At 53.0% G+C, this 26,586-nt stretch overlaps 2 protein-coding genes across 12 annotated transcripts in view; both read right to left on the reverse strand.

The window, feature by feature from the left end:
• The window catches only part of evla (Enah/Vasp-like a), a 26,091-nt gene extending 18,182 nt beyond the window's left edge, over positions 1-7,909 (reverse strand). For 2 of the 5 annotated variants that reach the window (XM_086153125.1, XM_086153114.1), the window contains exon 1: positions 7,591-7,909. In XM_086153125.1, coding sequence (XP_086009251.1) covers positions 7,591-7,595 — 5 coding nt within the window. In that variant the 5' untranslated portion in view covers positions 7,596-7,909. Of the gene's footprint in view, positions 1-1,148; positions 1,333-4,166; positions 4,397-7,590 lie in introns of those variants that run through there. The other 3 variants (XM_086153106.1, XM_086153097.1, XM_086153119.1) reach the window with 3 other exon arrangements.
• Positions 7,910-8,589: 680 nt separating this feature from the next.
• Positions 8,590-26,586, reverse strand: part of eml1 (EMAP like 1) — a 31,460-nt gene continuing 13,463 nt past the window's right edge. For 2 of the 7 annotated variants that reach the window (XM_086153064.1, XM_086153071.1), the window contains exons 2-24: positions 24,054-24,236; positions 23,795-23,848; positions 21,757-21,889; positions 19,692-19,820; positions 19,582-19,610; positions 18,371-18,397; positions 15,960-16,089; positions 15,587-15,736; positions 15,403-15,472; positions 15,159-15,266; positions 14,462-14,557; positions 14,229-14,363; positions 13,979-14,078; positions 13,568-13,719; positions 13,337-13,462; positions 13,111-13,242; positions 12,527-12,594; positions 12,367-12,455; positions 11,916-12,013; positions 11,595-11,682; positions 10,378-10,473; positions 10,168-10,298; positions 8,590-10,087 (exon numbers count right to left, since the gene is read on the reverse strand). In XM_086153064.1, coding sequence (XP_086009190.1) covers positions 9,962-10,087; positions 10,168-10,298; positions 10,378-10,473; positions 11,595-11,682; positions 11,916-12,013; positions 12,367-12,455; positions 12,527-12,594; positions 13,111-13,242; positions 13,337-13,462; positions 13,568-13,719; positions 13,979-14,078; positions 14,229-14,363; positions 14,462-14,557; positions 15,159-15,266; positions 15,403-15,472; positions 15,587-15,736; positions 15,960-16,089; positions 18,371-18,397; positions 19,582-19,610; positions 19,692-19,820; positions 21,757-21,889; positions 23,795-23,848; positions 24,054-24,236 — 2,450 coding nt within the window. In that variant the 3' untranslated portion in view covers positions 8,590-9,961. Of the gene's footprint in view, positions 10,088-10,167; positions 10,299-10,377; positions 10,474-11,594; positions 11,683-11,915; positions 12,014-12,366; positions 12,456-12,526; positions 12,595-13,110; positions 13,243-13,336; positions 13,463-13,567; positions 13,720-13,978; positions 14,079-14,228; positions 14,364-14,461; positions 14,558-15,158; positions 15,267-15,402; positions 15,473-15,586; positions 15,737-15,959; positions 16,090-18,370; positions 18,398-19,581; positions 19,611-19,691; positions 19,821-21,756; positions 21,890-23,794; positions 23,849-24,053; positions 24,237-26,103; positions 26,254-26,586 lie in introns of those variants that run through there. The other 5 variants (XM_086153043.1, XM_086153085.1, XM_086153057.1 and 2 more) reach the window with 5 other exon arrangements.

Here is a 26,586-nt window from a genome sequence, read left to right on the forward strand (position 1 = left end):
CCCCAGCAAACGTGTGACCTACATTCTGGATATCCATCCTCTGGCTGATTTGAATGAATTACCACCTCCCCTACGATCGCCCCGGCTGCCTCTGTGTCGGGGGGTTGATGGTCAACCCTTCCATGAGAGACTTCGCAGCGGGTCGCGGACCATCGACACAGCGGCGCGGAAGAACCCAGACCAGGAGAACGTGGAGGAATGAACCAACCACACTTTTCTGAAAACAAACCAGGGCTCCACCATATCTCTGTCTCCTGTGTAGAGGATTCTTTAACTCAACTCCATTCATTCTTTCATTCTTTCTTTATCGACATCGTAGGCAGGGGCGCTGGAGCCTATGCCAGCTGTCTTTGGGCGAGGCGGGCTTTACCCTGGACACATCACAGGGACACTTTTAAGTGCAAGAAAGACCTCCACTGACACATTCTGCATAACATCAGGAAATTCAACCACTGCACTGAACCCGTCATGGATGAACCCTGAGCAAAAGGCAGCTACTGACTCCCGGGGGAGCAGTTAGGGGTTCAGCATCTTGCTCAACAACACTTCAACAGACTTGTAGGAGCCGGGAATCCAACCGGGAACGTTTGGTTCCGAAGACATTGTTTGGTTGTTTGGTGCCTTATGGAGACATTCAACCATTCGCACGTCTGGAAAATGCAGGGTCTCCGGTGAACCTCCTGTGTGTGTTTGGACCGTGGGAGGAGAACCCTGAAGTACCCCACGCAGACATGGGGAGAACATGGAGACTCCACACAGGAAGGTTCTCTGCGGGAATCCAACCAGGGACCTTCTCACAGTGAGTCTTAGAGGCAGCGGACACACTCGTGCTGCTGTTTTTCGCCAGAAGCCACGGCGCCTTCTATTCCAGGGACGTGTGGAGTCTTTTCACGGAGCCGCTATTCAGAAGAGCTGAGAGGGGGGCTGAGTGCGTGGAGGAAGAAAGAATGCAACCAGGCGGGAGGAAACCACAACAAAAGGGAGGAATGGAGGGGAGGAGGGAAAGAGCCTACGCGAGATGGTCTTAATTCCATTCGTGTCAAATCGGAGCACGGGCGCAACAACGCATCCAGACGCTCTCTGGCAGGCTTTCAGATTGAGCTGGAACGCCCAGCGGTTTAAGAGTCATTAGAAGAGGTGGCACCAACCTGGAGGAGAGGAGGAGGTGGAGGAGCCCCGAGTCTCCCATACTCAGGCAGGAGCGCAGCACTCGGACCGGCTGTGCATCCATCTGGGTCCACCGCAACGGCTCTCTCCTCTACTCCAACACTTCGAGAGGCACTGGAAGCCTCTGATCCTCATGAAGAGGTCAAGACAGGAACCTCACATACGCACACATACACTCCAGTGGCAAATCTGTACTAGCGCTACAACAGCGATCAACCCTCCGCCTGGCAACAAAGAGGGCTGGCGAACAGACGGCACAGATGCGTTCACTGACCAGCCTGCGTGACAGATGAGCGTGTGTGTGTGTGTGTGTGTGTGTGTGTGTGTGTGTGTGTGTTTGTGTCACTGAACCTCTGCGCGGTCGTCGTGTGGTCAGGCCCCTGGGAGATTACCTCATATCCTCTGCAATCAGCCTGTAACCCCATTCACAGACAAATGTTAGGGTGTTAGTGATGTTGGGGCTTGCCGCTGCTTAACCCCCCCCCCCCACACACACGACCTGACTGGGCCGGTTGTTGCTACGGATACATGTTAAGCACCGCCTGATGAATGCGCTGCAGTCTATTCTCTGGTCAACCACAATTGACTGGGATGCCCTTTACCTCAGAGGACAGTTTTAGCTCATTACACACTGTGACTGGGCAGTGTGTGTGTGTGTGTGTGCCCGTATGTGTGTCAACCCCTTGCTGGAGGGCTGCCTTACATCATTGTAATTATTGATTATGGACCCCCCCCCCACCCCCCCAAAAAAAAAAAAAAAAAAAAAAAATAGGGAGGAGAGAATGTGGTCCGACCTATGTGAGAAGACTGACGATAATAATCAATATATTCCTCAATAAATGAATTCTTCGGAGGAGCTCAACAACCAAGGCAGCCTGAGCTTCTCTGCTCCGGCTAGATGGACGGATGGATGGATGATTATCAATTAATCATAGTAACAGTGATCTTTGTCAGCGGACAGTCGAAAGAACAGCGCTGCAAGAGGACCGTCCCGGGCCAAGCTGACATCTGATTGGACGAGCTAGACGCTGCGGTGAAGAGTGATCGGCGGGTCGGAAGGAAGTTTCTTCAGTGTGCCCTGGGCCGGCCCCGGGGGCGTGATAGGAAAGGATGAAATGATAAAGCACGAGGACTTGAAGCACCCTGGGGGGGGGGGGCTTCTTCTGAACATCTAGCATGTGATGGGGGAGCGTGGACGCCATATGTCTCCCTCTTCACGTCTCAACCCGGAGCATCGAAGGACCCCGTTGGGACGAGTGTCTCTACACATCCCATAATATACAACAAAAATGGACCCCGTCCGCTTTGAAGGGCACGCTTCTTGTGTGACCGATGTGCCTGAAATCGGCGGTGAATCCACATCCTATTCACACGCAAATTAAAGCGTGTGTGAATGAAATGCAATGATTTGATAATTGTGTCATAAAAACCTCCAACCGTCCGCCGTCTCCTCCACAAGTCTAGACAATGAAACCCCTGCATGTGTTTAAAGTGTGAGAGGAACACGCAGAACCCTGAGGAACACACGCAGGGTTCTGCACACGGGAAGAAACCCTGTGGAAATTCAGGCAGGGACCTCCAGCTGTGAGGGGGATGTGCTAACTGCTGCGCCACCCCCAATATTATATATAACATATATGAAGCGTCACATACTCTACTGAATTACATGAATTTCCCGCTCGGCCTCATGTCACCACTCCAACGTCGCTCCCCTCACTATCCCGTCATCTGCGATCTTGACATTGACCTCGGAGCCGGAGCCCGCCGGGCCCCACGGATCCGCCGAGCGCCTTTGTCCCCGCTCTTTGTCCGTCGGGCGTCGCTGGCACCCGCGGTAATCTCCTCGCTGGGATGGGCGCAGACGACGTTACTGTAAATTCTTCCGTTTCTCTCAGCGGAGGCCCGAGTGATCGTCTGATCCCAGAATCTTCAGCAGGCGTCCGCGGCCGGCGCACGGACCGCCATAATGAGATCACTAATTCAACAGGGGCCGCCGCCAGCTGGCCCCCCGGCTCGTTGTCATGGACACACACAATATGGACGGCAACCCCCACTGCCGCCCCTCCTCCATACATCTTCTACATCCTAATCCAGATTCTTAAAGGGAAATGCCGTTTCCTCTTGGAAGGAGGGACGTGTCACGGGTCATGGAGGTCGGTGAGACCTTACCCAGGAGAGATTCAGTGCTGGGTCTCCACTCAGCTTCAGGAAATAACCTGGTAACCAAGTATTACTGATATATGTATCGTCCAAAAACTACACATTTGCTGTGCTGCTGGTCTAGAGGAGGAGAAGCTCAGGAAGATCTAGTCGCCACTTTCCACGGTAGATCCTATTTTCAAAACGTTGCAAAAAAAACCCTCATGACTGAAGTAGAGCGGACCCCTACACACACACACGCACAAACACTTTAATTAGTAACCTAAGAAAGCTGGCAGGAGCTCAGGATCTAGAAAGCCGAGAGGTTTGGAGAACCTGCCTCAGGTTGGACCGTCTGTCTTTGCAGAAGCTGCTGCTTCATCCGGGTTTCCACCCGAACGTCGCCGATAGCGGGCACACTGTGGAGGCGTGTGCTTCGGCGTTATCTCTGCTGCCACACATCTGTGAGAACCCCCGTGACCAGCGGACCCCCCCCCCCCCCCTAACACACACACACACACAAGCACACATGCACGAGCCTCGTTCACGGCGGATCAGCGCTGCCAGTGTGCCAGGCGGCCCGCCCTCCTTCCCAGGAAGCACCAGGCCGACCAGAGGGAGGAGAAGGTGAAGAAGAGGGTGAGCAGGCATGCGCTTCTGCAGGCAGCGGCCGCAGAGAGAGAGAGAGAGAGAGAGAGCAGAGCAGAGGAGAACGTGCAGACTCAGACTTTTCCTTCCTTCCTCTGCAACAACGGCCGGCTCGTTCGCCGACCGAGGGTTCTTGCACGATCGCGCGCTCTCTGGACGCAACGGGAACCGAGGGAGCAAAGCGAGGATGAGGAGAAGCCGAGGCGCCCTACCCGAAGTCGTCCAGGGAATACATAGCCATGAAGACAATCCGGTCTTCGAGGAGGGGGGATTATGAAGGACGGGTGGACGCGTCGACACGAGAAGCCCGTCCGCAGCGCATGCCATCCGCCGCCGCTAAACACTTCTTCCTCACATCATCCGGGAAGCAGTGGATCCTCTAAGCTCCCGGAGCGCACGCCAACCCAAGACGGCGAGGGAGAAGGGAGGAGAGAGCGAGGGAGACGAGTGTGGGAACTGAGCGAGGGAATGTGAGAGAGAGAGAGAGAGAGAGAGAACATGTGACCAACGCAGACCAGTCAGTCGGCCCGGCTCGGAGGACCGAGCCTCCAAGGATCCACTCCCCCCAACGGGAGCAGGAAGAACACCGGAGCTTTGTGGGAGGAGAAGAAGGAGGAGAGGAGGAGAGGAGGCGTCGGCTTGGGCCGGCTCCTGCAGACGCAGCTCCGGCAGCAGCCCGTCTGCCTCAGGCCCACTTAAACCACCCTTAAGCTCCTTGGCGGCGGCGGGCCGAGGTCTTTGTTTGCCCCCCTGCCCACGGGCAGCTCAGCGGGATCTGGGGGTTCAAGGGTGTCTTAGGACACACACACACACACATTCACGCACATGGGTTAAACGGCAACACCAGGGTTCAGGAGCTCTAAGTCACATAACCGGACGCCACATTTCTTCCTGGAGACCTTCCTCACTGAGACCTACCAACAACCCATCCTAGAGCTTCCTGAGACCTCTGGTATTAAAGCAAACACACCCGCTAGCAGGTGGAATGACACCTGCCGCCTGCATTCGCAGCGCTCAGGGCAAATCCCCGGAAGATCAGGAAAGACGTCTGAGGACCTCTGAGGACCGCCTCGTCTCGCCGTCAGATCTTAAAATCGTAATCTGAAGAAATTCAAAACGTCCTGATCACAAAACGACGACGTTCCAACCCATCATTCACCGAAGACTCCATATGACTATGGGTCGTCTCGGGCGGCTCGTGCCGCTGCTCCTTCTACAAGACGGGGTCCAAAGTCATTCCGAGACCTTTCCTTTTCCAACAGCGCGACAGAAAGATGCATGGATGAGAGGGACAAAGATGGTGTCCCTCAAGGAGGGGAACTGAAGAAGGTGTAGGAGTTGAACGTTGGTCAACAGTCCAGAGCAACGCAAAGGGTGGAGAAATGTGCTTGCAGGTTGGAATGGCTGGAGAAAGGAATCGGGGGTGATAGAAGAGTATGGAAGAGGAGGTGGGAGGTGGGAGCAGCCACTGTGTCTGGTTTGGGGGACACTGAGGAGAAGATAGGAGGCAGAGCTGGAGGCAGCAGAGATGAAGATGTGGAGGTTCCTCTTTGGGAGAGAGGAGGATGGAGAGGATCGGGAAGGAGTCCGACAGAGGGACGGGGTGTGTTAGATGTTCTGGAGATAAAGTCACACTGAGATGGTTTGGACATGGCAAAAAAAAGGGATGGTGGAGATGCTGAGGCCGACGGACGCCGAGGTTTGAGGAGGTCTGGAGGAAGACCAGAGAGGAGGTTCATGGATGAAGGGAGAGAGGACAGGAAGGTAAATGGAGGGAGAGCAGAGGGTTGATGGATCCAGGTGATTGGCTCCTGATGGGAGTAGCTAGAAAAAGAAGAAAATGTTTCTGAACTTCTCCACACCTTGTTTGGGCAGAATGTCAAAGCCCCTCAGAGGAGAAGCTCTGGAGCTGTTGTCTTAAAATGCAGCCTGGACTTTTCCTCCACCCGTGAAGAAGTGGGTTGAAGGTGACACGTCAGAGGAGAAACTGCCTTTTAAACTTCTACTGACTGCACTCCTTCAGCACTCATGAGGAGGTCGCAGGCAGGAGCAGCCAGAGTCCAAACAGCGGAAGACAGCAGCATGGCTGGGAGGGAGGAACCCTTTCAAGAAGGACAAAAATAACTCTCTTGCACACACACACACACACACACACACATGCAGAGGCCGAGTGATGCACATCCATAGAAGTGTGTGGACATTGTCTACAATGGAAGCACTGACACCGAACAAACGATGGCATTGATTTCAATTTTTGTGTGCCTGCGGCAGCAGCAGCAGCGAAAGGAGGAGAAAAAGATGAAGACGTGGAGAAGGAGGAGGCCATGGAGGTGTTCTTGTTGTTTTTGTTGCTTTGCAGAGAAAGGAGGATGGGATGCAGACGGAATGGGAAGCCATACATCGCCCGGGACCTTCGGCCGAGGCCCACCTCAGAGCGGGAGCCCTGCTTTGGTCATTACATTTCAGCTGATATGTCCCCGGGCCTCGGCTTTCTGACCCGGCGGTCCGGCGGCTTTGCGATATCCAGAAGACAAACTGAAAGCGCAGGTGCAGTCCAACATTTTCACCGACAGGACCTTCACAAGGGAGACACTCATCAGCTGCTAGCACGTGTGAGCTTCTCTGACAAGGACCAGGTCCTGCCTGCAGCACCAATCATGTTAGCAGAAGGGAAGGGGGGGGGCACACTCACTGATGCTGATCATGCATTTCTGGACGGCCTCCTGCATCATACACACACACACACACACACACACACACACACACACACACACACACACACAGTGGCTGGTCCCTCTTTCAGCCTGTCTTTGTCTCAGTCTTTGTTTCCAGAGAGGGGCTCAAGACGTGCGCGCGCATACACACACACACACACACACACACACACACACACACACACACACACACACACACACACAGCCCACGGTATCTGCAGCAGAAGCCCAGTGGATAATCCAGGCTCCAGCCAGGTGGTGCAGCTACTGAGACACGGAGGAGTCACGGGGGGTGGATGAGTGGGTGAGTGGGTGGATGAGTGGGTGGGTGGGTGGGTGTCCTAAATAGAACAGGAGCCGCGGCTTGAGACGGTTCGGGCCCCCACCAGCCAGATATGGGGGGGCCTGAAAATACCATCCAGATCCTCGGATCGCTGTGGAAACACACATTCTCCACGGGCTGAAGATCCGTCACGGAGAGTCTGCGTGTGTGTGCGTGTGTGTGTGTGTGTGTGTCTGTGTGTGTGTGAGGGGGGTCCTCATAACCTGCCTGGCAACCACCAGAATACACACACACACACACACACACACACACACAGTCCTCCTCCTTCGCCTGCAGTGGTCTCCCCCCCTCCCCAGATTTCACCTGCTGCACCCGATCGCTTTTGTGCCCGAGTACGTGATGCCGTGGTTTCCATGACAACGGAGCCGGCCTAAATCCTGCACCGAACATAATGGGCGGGGTCCGGCGCTGACAATGGGGGGGGGGGGAGGGGGACCGGGACAACGGAGCCGATGATAGCTACCCGCGGGCGGATTGGCGGCGAGGCGGGGGCCCGCGGGGGCCCCGGGGCGGCCCGACTCGCTCCGGTACCGCGGCGCATCGACGCAGAAAGCGTCCGGTTCCGTCGCCAACGCTTACCTCATGATCCCGGCGGAGTCGGTGCGCCGACGGGGCTGCTAGGTGCGGGTCCGGGGTCGCGGGTCTGACGCAGGAGGACGGAGGAGGAACCGCGGCGGGAAACGCTAGGCGGCGGCGGCGGCGGCGGCGCGCGCGCTCTGCCCCGTCCGCCTCGTGCTCCGGTGTGCCTGCTCGCCGCGCGCGCCGCTGCGCGTCGGTGCGTCCATGTCCTCACGCGCACGGCGCTCGAGAGAAGCCACGGGACGTCGGTGCTGTTCGGCCGCCGCCTCAGTCACTCCGGATCCCGTCACCCATCCGGAGGGGCGGGAGGGTGCTGGAGGTGGTGGTGGTGGTGGTGAGGCGCCGGGCGTCGCGGTGCTGCCCCCCGGCGGCGGCGGCGCGTATCTGCGGGCAGAGACGCCAACCGCGCCCCTGCGGAAGGAGCGTCTGCGAGGCCGGGCGGCGTGAGACATCCACCGGAAGTTTATTGCACCGGGAACATCCGGGAATTCATTAATTAATTAATTAATTCATTCATTCATTCATTAATAACTGCTTGTCCCGCTGTCAGGGGCCGGCCTATCCCTGTTGTGATTGGATGAGAGCAGAGTTCAGCCTGGACCAATCACAGGCCCTCATACAGAGACAGCCAACCAATCACCCTCTCATTCACACATCTGGACAATTCAACCAGGGACCTCCTGCTGTGAGGAGGGGCTAACCACTGATACCTGTGCCGTCCTATCTGGGAACCGGTTATCTTCATTAACTGATGATGATTATCATTATTACCTGCCACAGCCAGCCGAGGCACCCTCACCTCCACATCAGAAGGTTGGCAGTTCAAATCCCGTCTCCTTCTGTCCTCGTAGTCGAGGCGCCGAACCCCCTGTTGCTCCCGTTGGTGTGATTAGCGGCTTGCACAGCAGCTCTGCCACCATTGCCGTTACGAGTGTGTGTGTATGGGTGTATGTATGACTGTGCGTTTGTGTGTCCGGAGCTCAATGACACACCAGAGGCCACCGAAGAAACAGCTTTAATTAAATGTGACTTTTGCTCCACGAACTGATCAATTCTTTTGAAAACAGTAGCTGAAGAGATTAGCATTCATGTCACGTGTTGCAGCTTCTCACCCCAGATACCCACGTCTTCATCGCCCTGTGGCGTCTCCACGACGACGTACGCCGCCCTTGGGGATCATTCCGTTCGAATACAACACGGATCCGCGAGTTCCACGTTTCATTTCCTGTCAGGTGTTCGCCGCTGAGCGGGGTTTGCGGCCCCGGGTGAAGACGCTGCCGTTACGGGGCGTCAGCGTTTTCCCCCAGAAGACCAACGGCGGCTGACTCGGTCAATGCGGGGTTAGATTGCACCTCAATCACCTTCTCCTGAACATCTGTCTCATCCTGGGGTGTGAAGGTCTACGTAGCTACAGCGTGATTGGATGGTGATCAGATCGGAAGGTTTAAAGCAAACACCGCTGGATGATGGACGCAGATCTCCAGGCAGCAGTGGGGGGTGACAGGCCTGCCGCTGGACCTTCTGCAACAGGCGACCGCCTCCCGGCCGTGCAGCACTTAGAGAAGAACTCAAGACGGCCTCCTCCTCCTCCTCCCTGGCCCGGAACCGTTCTAGTTGCTCCAAATGGGCCCGAGATGTGGTTTTAAAAAGCCTCATGTCGTCAAAAAAAACTCAAGTGTTTGAAGAGTGTGTGACACCTCATTCTGCAAACCTGTAACACCCGCATTCCTTCTAGATCCGCACACGTTATCCGGGACCTTCTCCGGGTGTTCGGACACACCCGGGGTTAAAGGGAACTCAAAGGGATCTGAAAGCTAGAGAACATGGTGACCTGGAAGCTCAAACACCTGGGCCGAGTGAAGGTGTCCTGACCGGAAAAGAAGAACAAACCTCTCCAAGTGCATCAACGGTGTTCTCCAGCAGAGCTTTCCTGAGTGGTTCAGTAGAAAAGACATGAAAGTTAACCGTTAGTGTGCTGGGGTTCCTTCTCGCCTCCTGCACTGGCGTTTAGTCTGGAAGGGCTGTGGGGAGGGGGGAGGGGGTGAAAACCCTCTTCAGCACAGCGTCTGTGGCAAGGGTGTGAAGGTCCAGACGCAGCAGAGCGGGAGCCTTTGGTTTTGCCGCGGGTGAGTCAGCCGTGAGAGGGATCTCCGCGTCTGTGGACGAGTGAGGATTATTCAGAATGGTTGTGGTTGGAGCGGATCGGACCTCCGCCCGGTGTCCGTTTGGATCTTCAGCGGCTCAGGGTGTGGGTTGGGGGACTCCTCTGCCGCTCGCCCGCCTTCATTCGGTCCCATCAGATCCACCTCTGAGGCCTTCAGGTTCTCCTTCCTTTGGGTCGAGTCCGGAGCGGTGCGGCCGGCGGCGCCGCTCACACGACCCTCCACTGCATCACGCTCATGTCTTTGCCCCCCGCCGACACCACGCAGCTGTCGTCGGACAGGAAGGACACGTTGGTCACGTGGCTGCTGTGGCCGCCGTAGTCGTGGCTGGGAGCCTGAAAGCAGAAGAGCCCTTCAGTGAGCCGAGTGTGGCCGGCGAGGCGAAGGTGATCCCCGGGGCCTCGACGCCTCCTACCCTGAACTGCGAGCAGGGGTACGAGAAGAGATGCACTTTCCCAAAGTCATCCCCGGTGACCAGGAGGCTTTTATCGCCGGAGCTGCAGGCGGCGTTGACGTCGGTACCATCTGAGCCGTCAGACCACAAACCTGGGGTGGGGGCGGGGTCGGAGAGGAGTATTATGGGCTGTTCATGTCGGGAGAGGGGCACAGTCAGGAGAGGACTTACCGAACACTTGAAAGCCCAAAGGGCAGGTGTGGGTGGCCCACTCGATGTCCCTGGTGGTTTCTACGCTCACCACCTGCTTACACACCGATGGGATCCCTGGCCGAAGGTACAACACACACACAGACACACACACACACACACACACACACACACACACATACACAGCGGGGTCAGCATGTTACACCCCTCACTCCTCCACGCCGCAGAGACATCACATTGCTCAATGTTGTTGCAGCTCCCCAGGAGCATCAGCTTTGAGGAGCTTCCTCCTCGTGGTCATTCACAAGTCTGGACAATTCTGGACAATGCAGGGTCTCCACAGAACCTCCTGCATGTGTTTGGACTGGGAGGAACCCCAAGGAACCCCGCGCAGACACGGGGAGAACATGGAGACTCCACACAGGAAGGACCCCTGTGGAAATCCTACCAGAGACCTACTGGCCATGTCTGTTATATATTTCTGATGAATGTTTCCAATTTAAAAAGTGTCACTGACTGATGGAGGACATCGAGTCAGACATTTCCTGAAGATGACAGGACGTTACATGAAAACCAACGGGCCAGTCCAGCGCGTGAACCAGACATCACATCTTAGGAGACCAGGAGTTGCTGTTCGGGACACTCTCATGCAGTCTTTCCCACTTTCACCCGATTGGCCCAAAAATGATTTATTCAACGCACATCGTGTCTTCGTACATCTGTCTATGTGGGCTGCATGCGGTGACAGGCAGAACTAATAATTGCTTTTCCACGACATGGCAACAGGCAGAGAATTAACCTGTGTTTCTCCCCGCTGCTGCTCAAACAGCTGCAGGTAGATACACCTGGCTGACTGTTGCGAAGGAGTTCCCCATTCTGGCACATAGAGCTATTTCAGCTTTGCTCCCTTTCTCCACAGCGTACCTGTGTGAGCTGGGCTTTTCAAGCATGACTGTAGAAAAGGACTAAAAAAAAGAGACTCAGAGCAGTTGAAGGAGATTTTTAGTTTGTCTCTCCTCTGTTCCTACAAGAACTTCAGCTCCAAACGGGACCAGATTTCACACCGAGTGAGTAAAATGAAACTGCAGTTTCATTCAATTTCATTAAAAACGTTATTGACATACTGTATTTATTTGGTGGTGTGATTTTTCGAACGTAAATTATGTGCCGTGGCTCAAAAAAGGTCGGGAAACACTGCTCTCAAGGATGATCGTCATGCAAAAGAAGGATGTACGTACAGTAGAGTATTTCATAGTCTCCGGAGTTGGACACCAGGTACTGGGAGTCCAGAGACCAGTCCAGGTGGGTGATGAAGCTGGAGTGGCCCTGGAGAAGAAGGCAGAAGATCCATGACTTCCTCTAACTTCTATTGACAAGCACAATGTCGTACCGTGTATTGTAGTGAAGTACAGAAGACAGAAGTCATGTACATGACAATACCAATGGGATACTGGTTGCTATGACAACACACTTTGGATGACTAAATCAGAAATAAAAAGGGGGTAAGTCTAGATATTCTTCAACCATGTGATCCCAGTATAGGCGGAGGAGGTAGATACCGAGCACTTCCCCACTCTGCTATACTTCCTGCCGTTTTCGGCCACGGCGTAGATGTAGATGTAGTTGTCATGGGAGCCGATGGCCAGGAAGTTTCCGTCTGAGATGAGTCACGAAGACGCCGTGGAGGGAAGGAGGAGGAGGAGGAGGACAGACACTGATGTTACTCTCTCATCTAGAACAAACATCTCCTCCTAAACAAACATCCTCCAAAGTATTTACATGCTCAATACCATCACTTCTAATTCCTGCTGAGGACTCATTTATTTACGCCTATTTGTTTTGATTTTCACCGAATGGACTATTTTACTCTTTATGTCTCATGTGGTATTTGTACAAATATCAAGTACATGAATGTGTATCTATCTGTATTTCTCCACAACCACTTCCTGCAGAGCAAGCAAACACTTCCAGTTTACAGCGATGATGAAGAGTCAGGCTTCTTCTACGAACCTGGTCCGAAGCTCATGACGGAAAGTTGCTCGCTCCCGTCCGTGTGCACCGCGACCAGGTCCTTGGATTCGGTGTCCAGCACCAGCCACCTGCAGGACCCATGTCTCATGACTATCGGCTCGACAGCGGTGAAGGTCTTTTCGGGGCGATGTTCTCTCACCTGCCCGTCTGGGTTCCCACGGCCACCACCGATCCAGACGGATGGAAGCCCGCTGACTGGGCGGCGTCCTGAAACCAAACGCAGACCAAAAAAGTGAGTGAACAGAGATCATTCCTGAATTAGCAGGTGAATTAGCAAGGAGCAGTCATGGTGTGTGGGTTTGGAGACACAGGGGAGAAAACAGGAGGCTGAGAAGGAGTCCATCAGGGGGACAGCACATGTTAGATGTTCTGGTGGTAAAGTCACATTGGGATGGTTTGGACATGGACAGAGGAGGGAGGGTAGAAGGATGCTGGAGTTGCAGGAGGTCTGGAGGAGGACCAGAGAGGAGGTTTATGGATGGGGAGGACGACAGGAAGTTAGACGGTGTGAGAGGAGGGGGTTAGATGGAGGTGGCTGATTGGCTGGGGTTTAGACGGAGGCAGGTGATTGGCTGTGGTCCCTGAAGGGAGCAACCCAAAGAAGACATTTTTGGCGCCTGTGTCTTTGTGCGTGTTCGGCTGGTAAACTGCCTTCTACTCCTGAACAGGGAGCACCAGAGTTCTCCTGACTGGCCCCCGGGGGGCGCTCTCCACCGTACATACCTCCATGGACTTGCTCCAGACGAGCTGATGCGAGCTGGAGTCCCACAGGCACACCTGCCTGTCGTAACCACAGGTGAGGAAGTGGGGCTTCAAGGGGTGGACGGCCAGACCCCACAGTTCGTCAGTGTGACCCTGGACCAGGGGAGGAGAGGACGAGGAGAAACCTATTTGAGCTGTCGTTGTCCGCCCTGCTTTTCTCCTCTCCTGAGTCAGGAGGTCCACCCACCTGAGTGATGGGCACAAACTCCCCGTCCAGGCTGCCCTGCAGAACAAAGTTCTTGGTGGTCCCGATGAGGACCGTCTCCCCCCGGCCCTCGGCCACCGTCCGGATGGGCCCGAACAGCTCGGGGACCTGCAGAGAGGAAGAGGAGGACCGCCGTCACCCAGATGCCTCATAATCGGATTCATTTCTGAGAAGCCAACCCCTGAGGGTTCATGTGGAGCCGAGGCTCCTCACCTCCACGGCGTGGATCTGCTGGTAGCTGCTGTCCCAGGAGACCAGCCTGCGATCTTTGCCCCCAGACAGCAGCATGCCACTTCTCATGGTGCACAGGGCGAAGACGCTGCCCTCGTGGGCGCCCGCCATCACCTGGCTAATCCGGTTGGTGCCTGTGTGACGGCAACGGGGGGGAGGAAGAGGAGGGTGAGACAGTCCGAAACACACACACACACACACACACACACACACACACACACACACACATGCATTGCCTCTGACCCCATCTGGATCCCTCAATCTCCTCAGGATCTCCTCACAACTTCTGGCCCCAGAGTTCACACCCACACACACATACACATGTGTTTGTCTTGTGTGTGTGTGTGCGTGTGTGTGTGTGTGTGTGTGCGTGTGTGTGTGTGTGTGAAGCACCTTTCCCCCACACCAGGATGTTCCCGCTGGAGTCTCCGGTTATTGCGTCTCCGTTTTCTGCGAAAGTGACACATAACACAAACTTGGGCTTCTCTTGTTTCTGTGAGAGCAGAAGAGAAGGAGAAGGTCAGCTGGACGTCAGCCTGTAGGACCTGTTGAAACATATAGATGAGCTGAGAAGAGCAGGACTCTGCGGGTTCCTTGCCCTCTCAGGTTGACGAAGATTTGGGTATGTTTGGTGGTGTCCCACCTCAAACAGGCCTTGCTTCTTCACCAGCACGCCCTTCCCCAGGGTCCAGAAATAGAGATGGGACTTGCCGCAGGTGACCACGACGTTGCTGTCCGTGGGGTGGAAGTCCGCGGCAAACACCGACTCGTTGGAACACTGAGCCCAAACACACAGGGGGGCCGGCGGGGGTGAGTCCGGGGCTGACGTGCCAAAAAAGGGCGCCACGAAGAACAAGGCTTACTACTCGGGCCCACCTTGACCTCGGCCAACCGGTCCTCGCGCTGCCAGTCCCAGACGGAGAGCACGTGGTCGTTGGAGTCGTCGACAACGCACAGCGAGTTTCCCCCGTTCTAACACAAACACAGATCGTCATCTGAGGGCGTGAGGGCACGTCCGACGAGGTAAGCGCCACTTATGAGTGTTTGTTGATTCAGGAAACCCGGTGCAGAGGCGCCGACAGGCTATTGGTCAGGCCGACTTTGACGCGGAGGTAGCTTGTGAAGCTAACTGGGCCTCACAGGGCACTCACTAAGCCTCCGGCTTAACCCTTGTGTTGTCTTGCGGGTCAAAAGTGACCCACTACCATGTTTAGCTGTGGAAAAAACACCTTAACCTATTTTTTTCCAATTTGAAATTTTATGACTTTTCCCAAAGAGACCCCATAATTAGAAAAAGTGATACTTCTGTTTTGTTTATGTTTCCATGTGGGCTGTACACCACTAGGGTACAAAGATTGTCTTATGGGTCATTTTTTTTACCCGTAGGACAAGGGGAGTAAACACAATGTTAAGATCGCACGAGGGTTAACTGTGAAACTTGTCATTACCCGGGTGTAGTTTTTCCCCCCACGGAGGCAGGCGATGCAGGTGCAAAGATAACGGAGTCCTGACTATCAAACCACGACAGCTACTACAACGTTCCGCGAGACATTCTGCACATCCGGCCGCTCACCGACTTGGAGAAAGCCAGGCAGACCAGAGCTCGCTCGAAGAAGCCGGCGCCCAGGACGTGGAGGGTGTTCAGGCTGACGGAGTCCCAGATGCGAACGTGGGGAGCCAGCTGTTGCCAGGAGACATGAGCAAACACTGAGTCATCGGAGCCGAGGCCGGCCGCTGCCATCAGATATGCAGTTTACACAGAATTTCACCTGATATAAGTGTATTTAAAGTGATTTCAGTTGTAATAAAAGTATTACTTTTCCATCTGATGAGGTGCCGGCCACCTGCCCGGTTGCTATGGTGATCTTGTCGGGGTGTACTGCCAGGCTGGCGGGGGGAAAGATAAAAAGACAGACGTGAGAACATAGAAAATAGAGTTCAGACACAGACTGGATGAGATGCTGTGTGAAGTGTGTGTGAGACAGAGAGTGTGTGTTTCACCATTTGATGTCGTCCGTGTGTCCAGTGTAGTGCCTCTGCAGCCGCTCATCCACGTTGAACAGGACGACGACCGAGGCGATGAAATACACCGTCTCCCCTGTGGGCAGCAGGTAGAGGTTGGAGCGGCAGTCTCGACCGCGGTAACCGTAGCTATGGCGAAAAAGGTCAAGGGAAAAGACAGCAACGTCCAAACAGCGGTGACCTGTGACCTGCTATCTCTCAGGACCCACAATTGCAGGATCGTGTTGGGAAAATGAGCATTTGAGCAGGTCGCAGCGCCCTCACGCGGCGATGTCACACAAACTGGATTCGGATCACCTTTCAAAACCCGACTAGAAGTCAGGCGAGATGTTCTTCAAAGAGAGAAGGATACACCCAGTCCAGTTTCAGCTTGCTGCTCGGCAGCTCGGCCTTGGCCTCCAGACAGTAGCCCTCCAGACGCTCTCTGGGCAGGAACATGGTGACGGGACGACCCTTCAAATACATTTTGACAAAACCCTCCTCTGGGGAGAGAGACACACACAGTGAAGCACGTGGGGAGGACAGGGATTCTGCAATCGCTGTGCAGCGATGGGACAAAATGTGATCAGCCTTGGGAAGATAGATGTGTGTGTGTGTGTGTGTGTGTGTGTGTGTGTGTGTGTGTGTGTGTGTGTGAGAAAGAATGAGTGTGAGGATGGATGACACACAGACGAACCTTTGGACCAATTTTATTAGCCATTTCACACACGTCTCTCAGGATAAATTGAAGACAAAATTGGACAGTTTGTCACGAACCTTCACAGGATCGGGTTACATACACACACACACACACACACACACACACGCACACACAGCAACATAAGTAAGATGGACTTGATGAAACCAAACAAAAAGCAAAGCACACACACAGAAGATGTTGGACACACAGATGAGATCATGCAGTGAAGGACACACGTCAGGATGAAATGCCGGGACGGTGGACGCGAATTTAAACACACTTCGCCCTCCGGGGGGGTCGTCGAATGGCAGATTTAACGTTTACAACATCGAATATTCAGGTGAACGTCGCAGACGTGGTATGCGGGAGCAGAGAGTTTTACAAGAACGTGGGAATGAGCTGCGTCTGTCCTCGTCCTCCTATTCTGAGCGGTCCTAGTAACAGATCTGGAAGTACTGGCTGGGGGACTTGACAGGGCTGCGGTAGCTGGGGGTATCAAGAGGGGAGCAGGTGGACATGCTCCCTGACTTCCTCAGCTGGACGCTAAAGCCTGGGGTCTTTCTAAGCAGCGGCTTTTTGGCGGTGCCGCCCTTTCTGGCCGTGCCGGCCGCGCTGGTCTGATGGCAGCCGGCGGCGGAGGGCGCCGTCGCAGCGGAGGCCGCGGGGCTACTGGTCGCCGTCGGGTGGGCTTGGCGGCTCAGGTAAACCTGTACTGTGACTAGTGCAGGTGGGCGGGGAGGCGGGGGGGTTAAAGAGCCAGTCGGCGGAGAGGGTGAAGAAAGCGTGAGGGTGGAGGAGGGAGGAGTTAGTAAAATGAGTTAGATGAAGGTGTTGCATTGGGCGACCGTCACCATCCACAATCTTATCAGCAAGCAGTGCTAGGAGCCGGGGGGAGCGGGGCCACGGGCGTCTCCGCACCGCACTAATGTGCTGCGGCGACAATCACAGAAAATGACTTGGCCGTCAACCACATGTTAGGTGAGTGATGGATGAGAGTTAGGAGATGGTATGAGTGACTCTCAGGAAACTTCTCTAACTTGCTTTCCTTTCACCTGCCGTTTCAGAGTTAACAACTCAATGCTGCACCACGTTGATGTGGAGGAGGATCAAGCTGTTGCAGGCTTGTTCCGAACCAGCTACAGATGCTAAAGAAGCTGCAGAAGATGCTAGAGGGGCTACAGGGGCTAAAGATGCAGAAGAGGCTAAAGATGCTAAATAAGCAAAAGAAGCCAAAGAAGCTAAAGATACGAAAGAAGCTAAATGGGCTAAAGTTGTAAAAGAGGCTGAAAATGCTGAAGATGTAAAGAAGGCTAACAATGCAAACGAGGCTGAAGATGCAAAAGATATTAAACATGCTAAAGAAGCTAAAGATGCAAAAAAAGACCAACGCCTGTTCTCTTATGTGTTATGAAATGTCCCACTTCCCATGACGAATATGTAATTAAGTAAAAAGTAAAAAAAAAAGGATCTTGGGCACGTGTGTCTGCAGGCTGGACACACATTTAAAGACAGTTTTGTGTCTTTTCTGTCAATAATTCTGGGATGAAAGACGCCCGCAGACTGCCATATGTGTGTGTGTGGGTGTTTGTGTGTGTGAGTGCGGTAAGATGAGCTTGGCCGTCTCCAGCTCCCGAGGACTCCACAGGACGGATCCACCACACCGACAGGACACAGGACCACCGGGCCTCAGGGAGGGGAGCGTGTTTGCGGGGCAAACATTCGTCAGGGCAAAGACAATCGCTGCAACCAAGTGCGGAAGCCGAAAGCTGCGTGGTTACTATGGTGACAGGAACTAATGCCTACGAGCCACGGAGAAGCAATCACACTGGTCTGGTGAAGCACCATCTGTGTGTGTGTGTCAGCCCAAAGTGCTGACACACACACACACACACACAACGTCAGCTCTCACACAGCTCTCCCTCTAGGTCAGCTGGGGCGTGTGTGTGTTAGTCAGTCTCAAACAGCACCGAGAAGCTAGCTTAACACACACGCCGACGCGGAGCATACGTATGTGATTCAGATCAGAGAACGGTCCAGAGAGCAGTGAAGGACGGGGGCGTTGAAGGGGCACGAGGGGGGCCTACCTTTGCAGTGGGTCACGCGTCGCATCCCTTGTGAGTTCACAGAGAGAGACAAGAGCGCCAGGTGAGGGGTCAGGATGTTCATCCTGGTGATTAATAAGCAGCCTGTTCTCACGGCTCCTAACAAGCCTTTTCCTCAAAGAACGTGGGTGAATGGATGTATGGATGTATGGATGTATGTATGAATGGATGGATGGATGGATGGATGGATGGATGGATGGATGGATGGATGGATGGATGATTTCTGTCCATAGACAGGACCCTATAGCTGCAGCTTGGAATTCAATCAATTCAATTACAGTCCTTCTTCCTCCTGTTGTTATATATCTCTTTTAAATGACATATTGCCATGGCAACAGGATGATTGATGCAGCTCATTTACTGTCAGATTTTCTCAAATCCCCATCTGAGCCTCGGCCAGAGTTCACAACCGGACATCTCCCGTTTCACACATTGGCCTCACAATCACCAGTTCAGATTGTAACGCATGTGAGTTCCCTGAAGTCTTACCTTTGTTCCCAAAATGATGCACGTATAACGACACATGCAAAATGGCAAACACACATAATGACACAGCCATAACAACACACACATTAACACGTCATTCAACCCAATTGCTTCACAACAACTGACTTTTCAGCTTTACCCAATCATTCACACATCCAACTATATAATATAACAAAATATAGGCTGGAACCTTTTTGTGTGGAGTGGTAGAAGATGGGTGGGTGAGTGGGTGGATAATATAACATAATATAATATAATATAATATAATATAATATAATATAATATAATATAATATAATATAATATAATATAATATAAGAAGAAGAAGAAGAAGAAGAAGAAGAAGATAATATAATATAATATAATATAATATAATATAATATAATATAATATAATATAATATAATATAATATAATGATCTGGTGTTGCTGCGTTGCACCTGACTGATATCCATTGTGTGCCACCTCACTATTCACTCTCCAATTTTGGAGCACTTTGGCACAAGAAAGTCAAATATTATCTTATGTTTGCCAAATATGTGTGTTGGTATATCCTCTGCCCCGCCCTATCTCTGATACCGATAGAGTAAATAAAGGAAAGAGACACCATCAGGGCTTGGACCTGTGACCTCGCTGTGAGGGTCCAAGGCTATGAACATCTCCACACACACACACATACACACACACACACAAAGGGTAAAGGGCTTACCCGCGCTGAAGACCGGCTCCCTCTGTTTACTGCAAAGTGAAGTAAGAAAGAAAGAGCTGTCAGTCAGTCAGTGACCCCCCCCCGACCCCTCCAGAGACGCAACTTGTTACCTGTCGCTTCTCTTGCCGCTGGAGTTGCTGCCGGTGGAGCCGGCGCGGGTGCGGTTGCCCTTTGAATCTCCTGAGTCCTTGCGCGTGAGAGTCCCCACGTGCTCGTTGGAGTTGGCCCTCCTCACAGTGCTGCGTCCAGGAGCAAGTCGGGCGTGGGGCCGAAGAGAAAAGGTGGAAAGAGGAGGAGGGTCACAATGTCATAAATGAGCTTGCTGTCATTTTTATGGTGGACTCAACACAGTTTGAGGGGCAGGAGGAGAAAAACAAAAATGTTGGGTCTGGAAGCCAAGCGAGGACTGAAGGCCCGTCCTCTGGAGGGGTATCACATCCCCAGAAAGTCAACTGGGATTTTGCTCTGAGCCCTGGCCGCAGGGCCTCTGCCCACATTCATACGCAGCCCACGGAAGTTAATAACTGCAGTGATGTGCAGTGAGGTTCATGACTGGTGAGGCACTGATGTTTACTGTAGCTTCTATTGCTGATTCTATTATTCTGTAGTAGTAATCCAAGTAGTAAGAAGGATCCCTGGGATCACCAGTGCCCCCTACCATGAGGCACCGTTACTACGCGCCTCACTTAATGTCTCTTTCGATGTCGTTTTATGATTTTTTCAGCACAAGAGAAATGTTACAGTTGTTGTAGAAAAACATTATACGCATCAGCTAAACTATGGAAATCTAGTTCATATATTAAAAGTGTGAAAATTTTAATAGTGACATACACAGAGACAACAATATGGTCTCAGTGCATAGCATGCAGCATAGTTAGCATAATCATTGTGTAATCCATAGTCATCGCCCGTCTCTTCTACATATTTCAACGGTAATTGTGATTTTTTATTCTGCGATTTTGGAAAAAAAAAAAATGGTGGAGTTAAGTGGAAAATAACTTTTTGTACAAATCACTGAATAAATATAACCATTTACTTTATTTTTTTCATTTTACATTTTTTTCTTTCCAGGATGACAGGTGAGGCCCGGCCTCCCCTGCCTCTACTGACTGCACGTCACTGGCAGTTATTCGTCAGAACGCGGCGTCCTGGACACACGGGAGCAGGACGCTGTTTGTCTAGAGCGGGTGGAGCTGGACGCCACACCAGGATCACCCAGACCTGCTCACAACCACGTGTTGGGGCCGCCGGTGGCCCGGCCACTAACAACAATGAAACGGCTCGATCAGCAGGGCGGTCGCCAGCAAACCCGGCGGCATAATCCACCCTGCGGGACACGCTGCCTATTCACACCCCGACACTGGCAGTTGGCCGTCATCCCCTCTGCAGCCCCTGTGTTTGCTGAGAGGGGGAGTGAAGCGGTTGTGTTTTCCCATGAGGGCTGGCCGGGCTCTCGGGGGCCTCTCTTGCTCTCACACGCAACTCAGGGTTACCGGCTAGTCAGCGCAAATGAGTCTGTTTCGGGCGGTCGGGTTAGGAATTTAGTACTTTTAGTTGCCGTGTTGTTGTTGGGTCACAAAGAGGTAGCGCTCTCACCTGAGGGCCTGACATAACGCTCTGCGAGGACAACACAGGTGTCACACACACACACACACACACACACACACACACACACACACACACACACACACACACACCGGACAGGTCAGAGATGAAGACTGCTGTGAAAAGTAAGACCCTCACATCCGATCCTATGTATGGCAAAATATAAACCTATAGGAACTGATACAACTGCATTTTTTAGGATGCGTGTATTCGGTAAAAGCATAAATTAATATTATTATTCTTTATATGTTGGTATTTGTGGTTTTGACCTGTAACCTGTAACTTCTTATTTGAGATATAAATATGATTTAACCAGCTTATTAGAATTTGCAACAGAAATGTAATTGTACTTGTAAATTATAATTTACATATAAATATAATTCAGCCAGATAATTACCATTTATGATATAAATATAATTTAACCTGTGAATGATTATGCATAATGTAAAAGTAATCTTATCGATGAACATCTTAAAAATAAGTTTGGTTCTCTCAATTCGGCACCATGTAGCTCCTCCAATGTGATGCCACTGTTGCCATGGTTACCAAGTACACCAAGCCGCGGCTCACCTCTTTCCTGCCGAAGCGCCGGCGTCCTTCCTGGAGCCGGACCCGGACGGGGAGGGCAGGCCGCTCTTCTTGGGCAGGACGCTGCCGTTGTTCACGGTGGGCCGCAGCGGCAGCGTGGCAATCATCGGCCTGGCTGGAGGACAGACACACGTACAACGCCGTGAGCCGCCTTCGTCTGGACACGCGGCGAGACGGTGTCACATCGACGCATACACCTCGGACAAATGGGTTCCCTCACGGGTTCCGGTTGACCCGGACCTCCTCCATGAAAACATCATCTGCCATCAGAATTCACAAAACTTCACAGTCACACAAGAACCGTCTGCGCTTCATGTTTGTTCTACATGATTGTGGAGTTTTGCAGATGTTTACACGAGGAGAGGAACCACGTGCTATCAGTGACATAGACGGTGTCACAGTGACAATTCATGTGTCAGAGTGTGGAGCAGAGCCTGATGGTGCACGTACGTCCTCTGAGTGCCCACAAATTGGTGCTGGTGAAGAACATGAAACCACAGGCTGTGGACTTCTGGTGCAGCCACACCAGATGGGAGAGCAAAAGAAAAGCTCCTGCTTGACTGTAACTCACAACAGAGACAGAAGAGTCTGCTTTCATTGGTTATAGCAGGAGAATGAAGGGTAAATTTAACTGTAGACTACACCCACACACACACACACACACACACACACACACACACACGAGAAAACACGCACGGCCTGACCAACCCCTCACTGACAAACCAAGGCTGCAGCTTCATCTGCAGTGATAAATATTTAATAAATGCTATTTCAGGTTTAAGATGCACACACACACACACACACACACACACACAAACATAAAAAGCTCTCTTTACTCTGATCTTATGTGTAGTAATTACACAGCCGGGGCAAACTGATGGTTTAATTGTGTCGGTGTGTTAAAGAAGACGAGCGTGTTTCCAGGGTGGTGTGTGTATGCAGGGTGGTGAGTGTGTGTGTGCAGGGTGGCGTGTGAGCAGGCAGGATGGATGGTGGCAGCATTGAATGGTGTCTCCCTGCAGCGAGGAGCTGAGTCATTCTTCCGCTCCCTGACAAAACTGAAGAACCCAAACCTGCATCTGCGTCTGCAGCCTGACTCCCACCTGCAGGATGCGGGTGCAGCTCGTCCGGGGAACCCAGCCTGAGGTGAAGATGAATCTAACACGCCCGGCTCAGCTGAAAAGCTACACTGCTCCGGGAGAATGCATAATATTGTGCAGGAAACAACAACTGCGTCTTCTAGTAGTGGCGTCCCTGAGGCACTGCAGGAGTGTGCTGCCCTCAGGGCGGGGCAGGACAAGAAGAGGGGAGATGACGGTCAGCTTCTTGCAGATAGTCAGAATGAACCGCATCGGACTGGTCTTCCACCCACAGATTATCTCTTCAGATTATTTCAAGTCAGCAAATCGACTGTCCAAACGTCCTCCGGACGTCTCCTGTCGCCATGACTCGAGGCAGAGGAGGAAAAGGAGGCGGGAAGCAGTCGGATCAGGAGAAGGTGGAGGAGGTGGAAGATGTGAGGTAGGAGAGAAGAGGAAGGCAAAAGTGTCCCAGTCTTCTCCTCCTGCCCTCCAGGAGGGCCCGAACCTCTGCATTGCGAAGCTTCAAGTGTACATCTGTTTATGTCTGCTGCATCACACACTGTGCGCGCATGTGTGTGTGTGTGTGTGTGTGTGTGTGAAGTCTTGTTGCAACTCGCTGCCATTGGGTTTCATCTTCTGCCTTCCCATCTTCTGAGCTTTAGTGTTTGGTGCTTTCACAGTGATGGAGTGACACCAGGAGCTCTGCTGCATCTCCAGGCCCACTCTCCTGACACACCTTTGAACGGAGAGGTCGAGCGAAGTAAGATGGAGAGTTCCACCTTGAAGTGTTCAGAGTCTGGATCCCCCTCCTGGAGTGTTGACATCAGACAGTGGTGAAAGTACTTCCAGGTGAAGTACTAGTACACAATACTAGTATCCTCCAGCAGGCAGTGACAGATGTGCTTGTGGCATGGAGGACCCAGCCACGGCGGGCCTACCTGGCATCCCAACGAGGCTCTCTGCGGATGGAGACTTTCTCGTCGAGGTGCCGCCTACACCCGATACATTCGACGACACGACGCGGCCCGGGAGGAGGGAGGCGGGGAGGCGGGGAGGAGATGAAGAGGAAATCGGCCGGCAGTCGGAAGGCAGGGTCATCAGGAGGAGGAGGAGGAGGAGGAGGAGAGGGGGAGAAGATGGAGGAAGCAGCCAGAGTGCCTGAAGATAAGCCAGGCGGGGCCGTGCACGGTGCGCTACCTTTGGTGGGTCCCCGGCGGGAGCTGAGGGCCTGCTGCTCCTCGGACAGGTTGAGCCGACGCACCACGTCGGCCAGCGCCGACTTCAGCAGCTGGATCTCATCCTCTTGCATTTGGACCCTCTGCTCCAGGGAGGCGATGCGGTCGGTGACCTCCATGCTGCTCGCCGCCGACGCGCTGTCATCTGAGGATACACAACCGGTCAGGAGATTTCGACCGACAACTCACGGAAGACCGGACCGTCCCCCCCCCCCCCCGCCCCGTCGGAATCGAACCGGGGACCAGGGAGCTCATTATTAAGTTCCTTGCTGAAAGGTGAGAAAATAGACACGCAGAAGAAGAAGAAGATGGTGTAGATCCAGTAGGTCCCACACGTCTACCGAAGACCCGTGGGACCTCCTCGGGATCACCGACGGCTAACCAGGGGTGACAGAGAAGAAACAGCAGGAGGTAACAGCTTCATCCCAAACCTTTGAGTCTAAAACAACCAGACACAGCCGCCATCTCTGCAGCTGACCCCTCAGAGGCCACACACACAGACACACACACACACACACACACACACACACACACACACACACACACACAGGAGCTCCTCCATTAAGACTTTGAAGGCGCGGTGCAATATTCATGTAAATCTGTGCTGTCTTTACAGCAGACCTGCAGTAACAGCCTTGTGAATTATGCATCAGAGGAGACATCTGCTGATGGGGCAGGTCTGCAGGCTCTGGACAGCTGACGGACATCTGACAGACTCTGACGTTCACGTATCAGTGAATGACTTCTGAGCCGTGTGGTTATCATAATAATAATAATGATAAACAAATAAGCATGAAACTGCAAAAGATGATTCTTCTTCTTTCGGCTTTTCCCTTCAGGGGTCGCCACAGCGAATCAACCTTCTCCATCCAACCCTGTTCTCTGTATCCTCCTCTCTCACACCAACTACCTTCATATCCTCTCTCACTACGTCCATAAATCTTCTCTTTGGTCTTCCTCTAAACCTCTTGCCTGGCAGCTTCAATTCCAGCATCCATCTTCCAATATATTCTCTATCCCACGTCTGTACATGACCCAACCATCTCACCCTGGCTTCAAAAGGTGATTATTCTGTTGTTTTTCCACAGAGACAAAAAACTAGCAAATCTGACAGACGGCCAAAGTGGACGCAGCCTGAAGAACGAAGAGCTGAGCGATGAGTTCTTCAAACAGAAGGTCAAACAACACCCAGTCCAGGCATCTTCACGCACCTTATCACAAGAATGGATGCCAGATACAAGTCATTCATGGTCATGTTGTTCATCGATCCCTCATGTTCTTCACAGCCTCGACCGCTCTTCATGACATCCTCATCTCCAAGCGCGGGAAGAACTTTCCCGTCACGAGACACCAACCGGAGTCGGATACAGCTGGTGCCTCGGTGAGGACAATGCTGCGCCTGAGGACGTGACATCCAGCGCCAGGACGGTTTGCTAATGTGCTGCAGAGTTTAGTCTTGGATCAGAAAACATCTACAGGTGGTTTGCAGGTCATCGGCTCAAACAGTAAGGTAAACCATCACTTCTCCATGGGGGGCTGAGAAGGTGGCAGAACATCAACCCAGGAGGTGCAGGTGTGAAGGACAGATGCAGGTGCAAGAAGGGGACAACAACTAATACCACCATCATGATATGAGTCAGTATGGACCCATGTGGATCCAACAAGGGGCCTTCACCAACATCTGCAGCTGTGGGATGAAGATCTGGTATCAGTGACAGTCTGGAGGAGGTGATGGGATCTACCAGACACGGAGTACACGGAGAAGGGTTTTAAAAAACAGCCACAAATGTGACCATTCTGGCTTTCCAACAAACAGGAGGCCCTCCCTTTGACTAAAGGGCATCCAGGGCGCACTGCACTCTCTCTCTCTCACACACACACACACACACACACTATCACAAAGCAATTGCCCATCAAAACAAACCATTGTCTTTCTTTTGGACGCACAAAAAGAGAAACTTTCTCCATCGGGTGGAAAGCAGATCCGGACAGGAGGACGGCTATCTGCTCACCTGTGACGAAGGTCCTGAACATGGAGCTGGGAGGCACTACAGGATATTGAGATGGAGCTCCTGGTATCCGAGCAGCATTTGTTGCGGGTCTGCTCCGGTCCGGCACAAAGGCAGCACAGTGGCCGTGGTGTTGTGGAGGACAAAGGCTGGCTGTCACTGCTGTGAGTCCCCAGCGCCCCATCAGGAGCCGGAAAGCCCACACCCGGAAACACTTTCCACCATCATGCCCAGGGGTAATCAGATTATTCTTCAGGCACCATGGATTTGTTTGGCGTGAGCGTCGGCCACACGTCCATTCTCTTCTCACGCCATATCTATCGCCACGTGCGCCAGTGGCAACCAACGCCTCTGCCCTTTGCTAACACCCCCCTCCAAAAACCAGAGGGTTACACCACAACACACTCCTCCATGTCCATCTCTGCTTTCCAGCCTCTGCCAGGCTTTCTACCTCATCATCTGGACGCTAGGTGGCCGGGTCAGCCG

The sequence above is a fragment of the Fistularia commersonii genome, chromosome 1, assembly GCF_037954325.1.
Source record: "Fistularia commersonii isolate RoL2024-O1a breed Wild chromosome 1, RoL_Fcom_v1.0, whole genome shotgun sequence".
Classification (NCBI taxonomy): domain Eukaryota; kingdom Metazoa; phylum Chordata; class Actinopteri; order Syngnathiformes; family Fistulariidae; genus Fistularia; species Fistularia commersonii.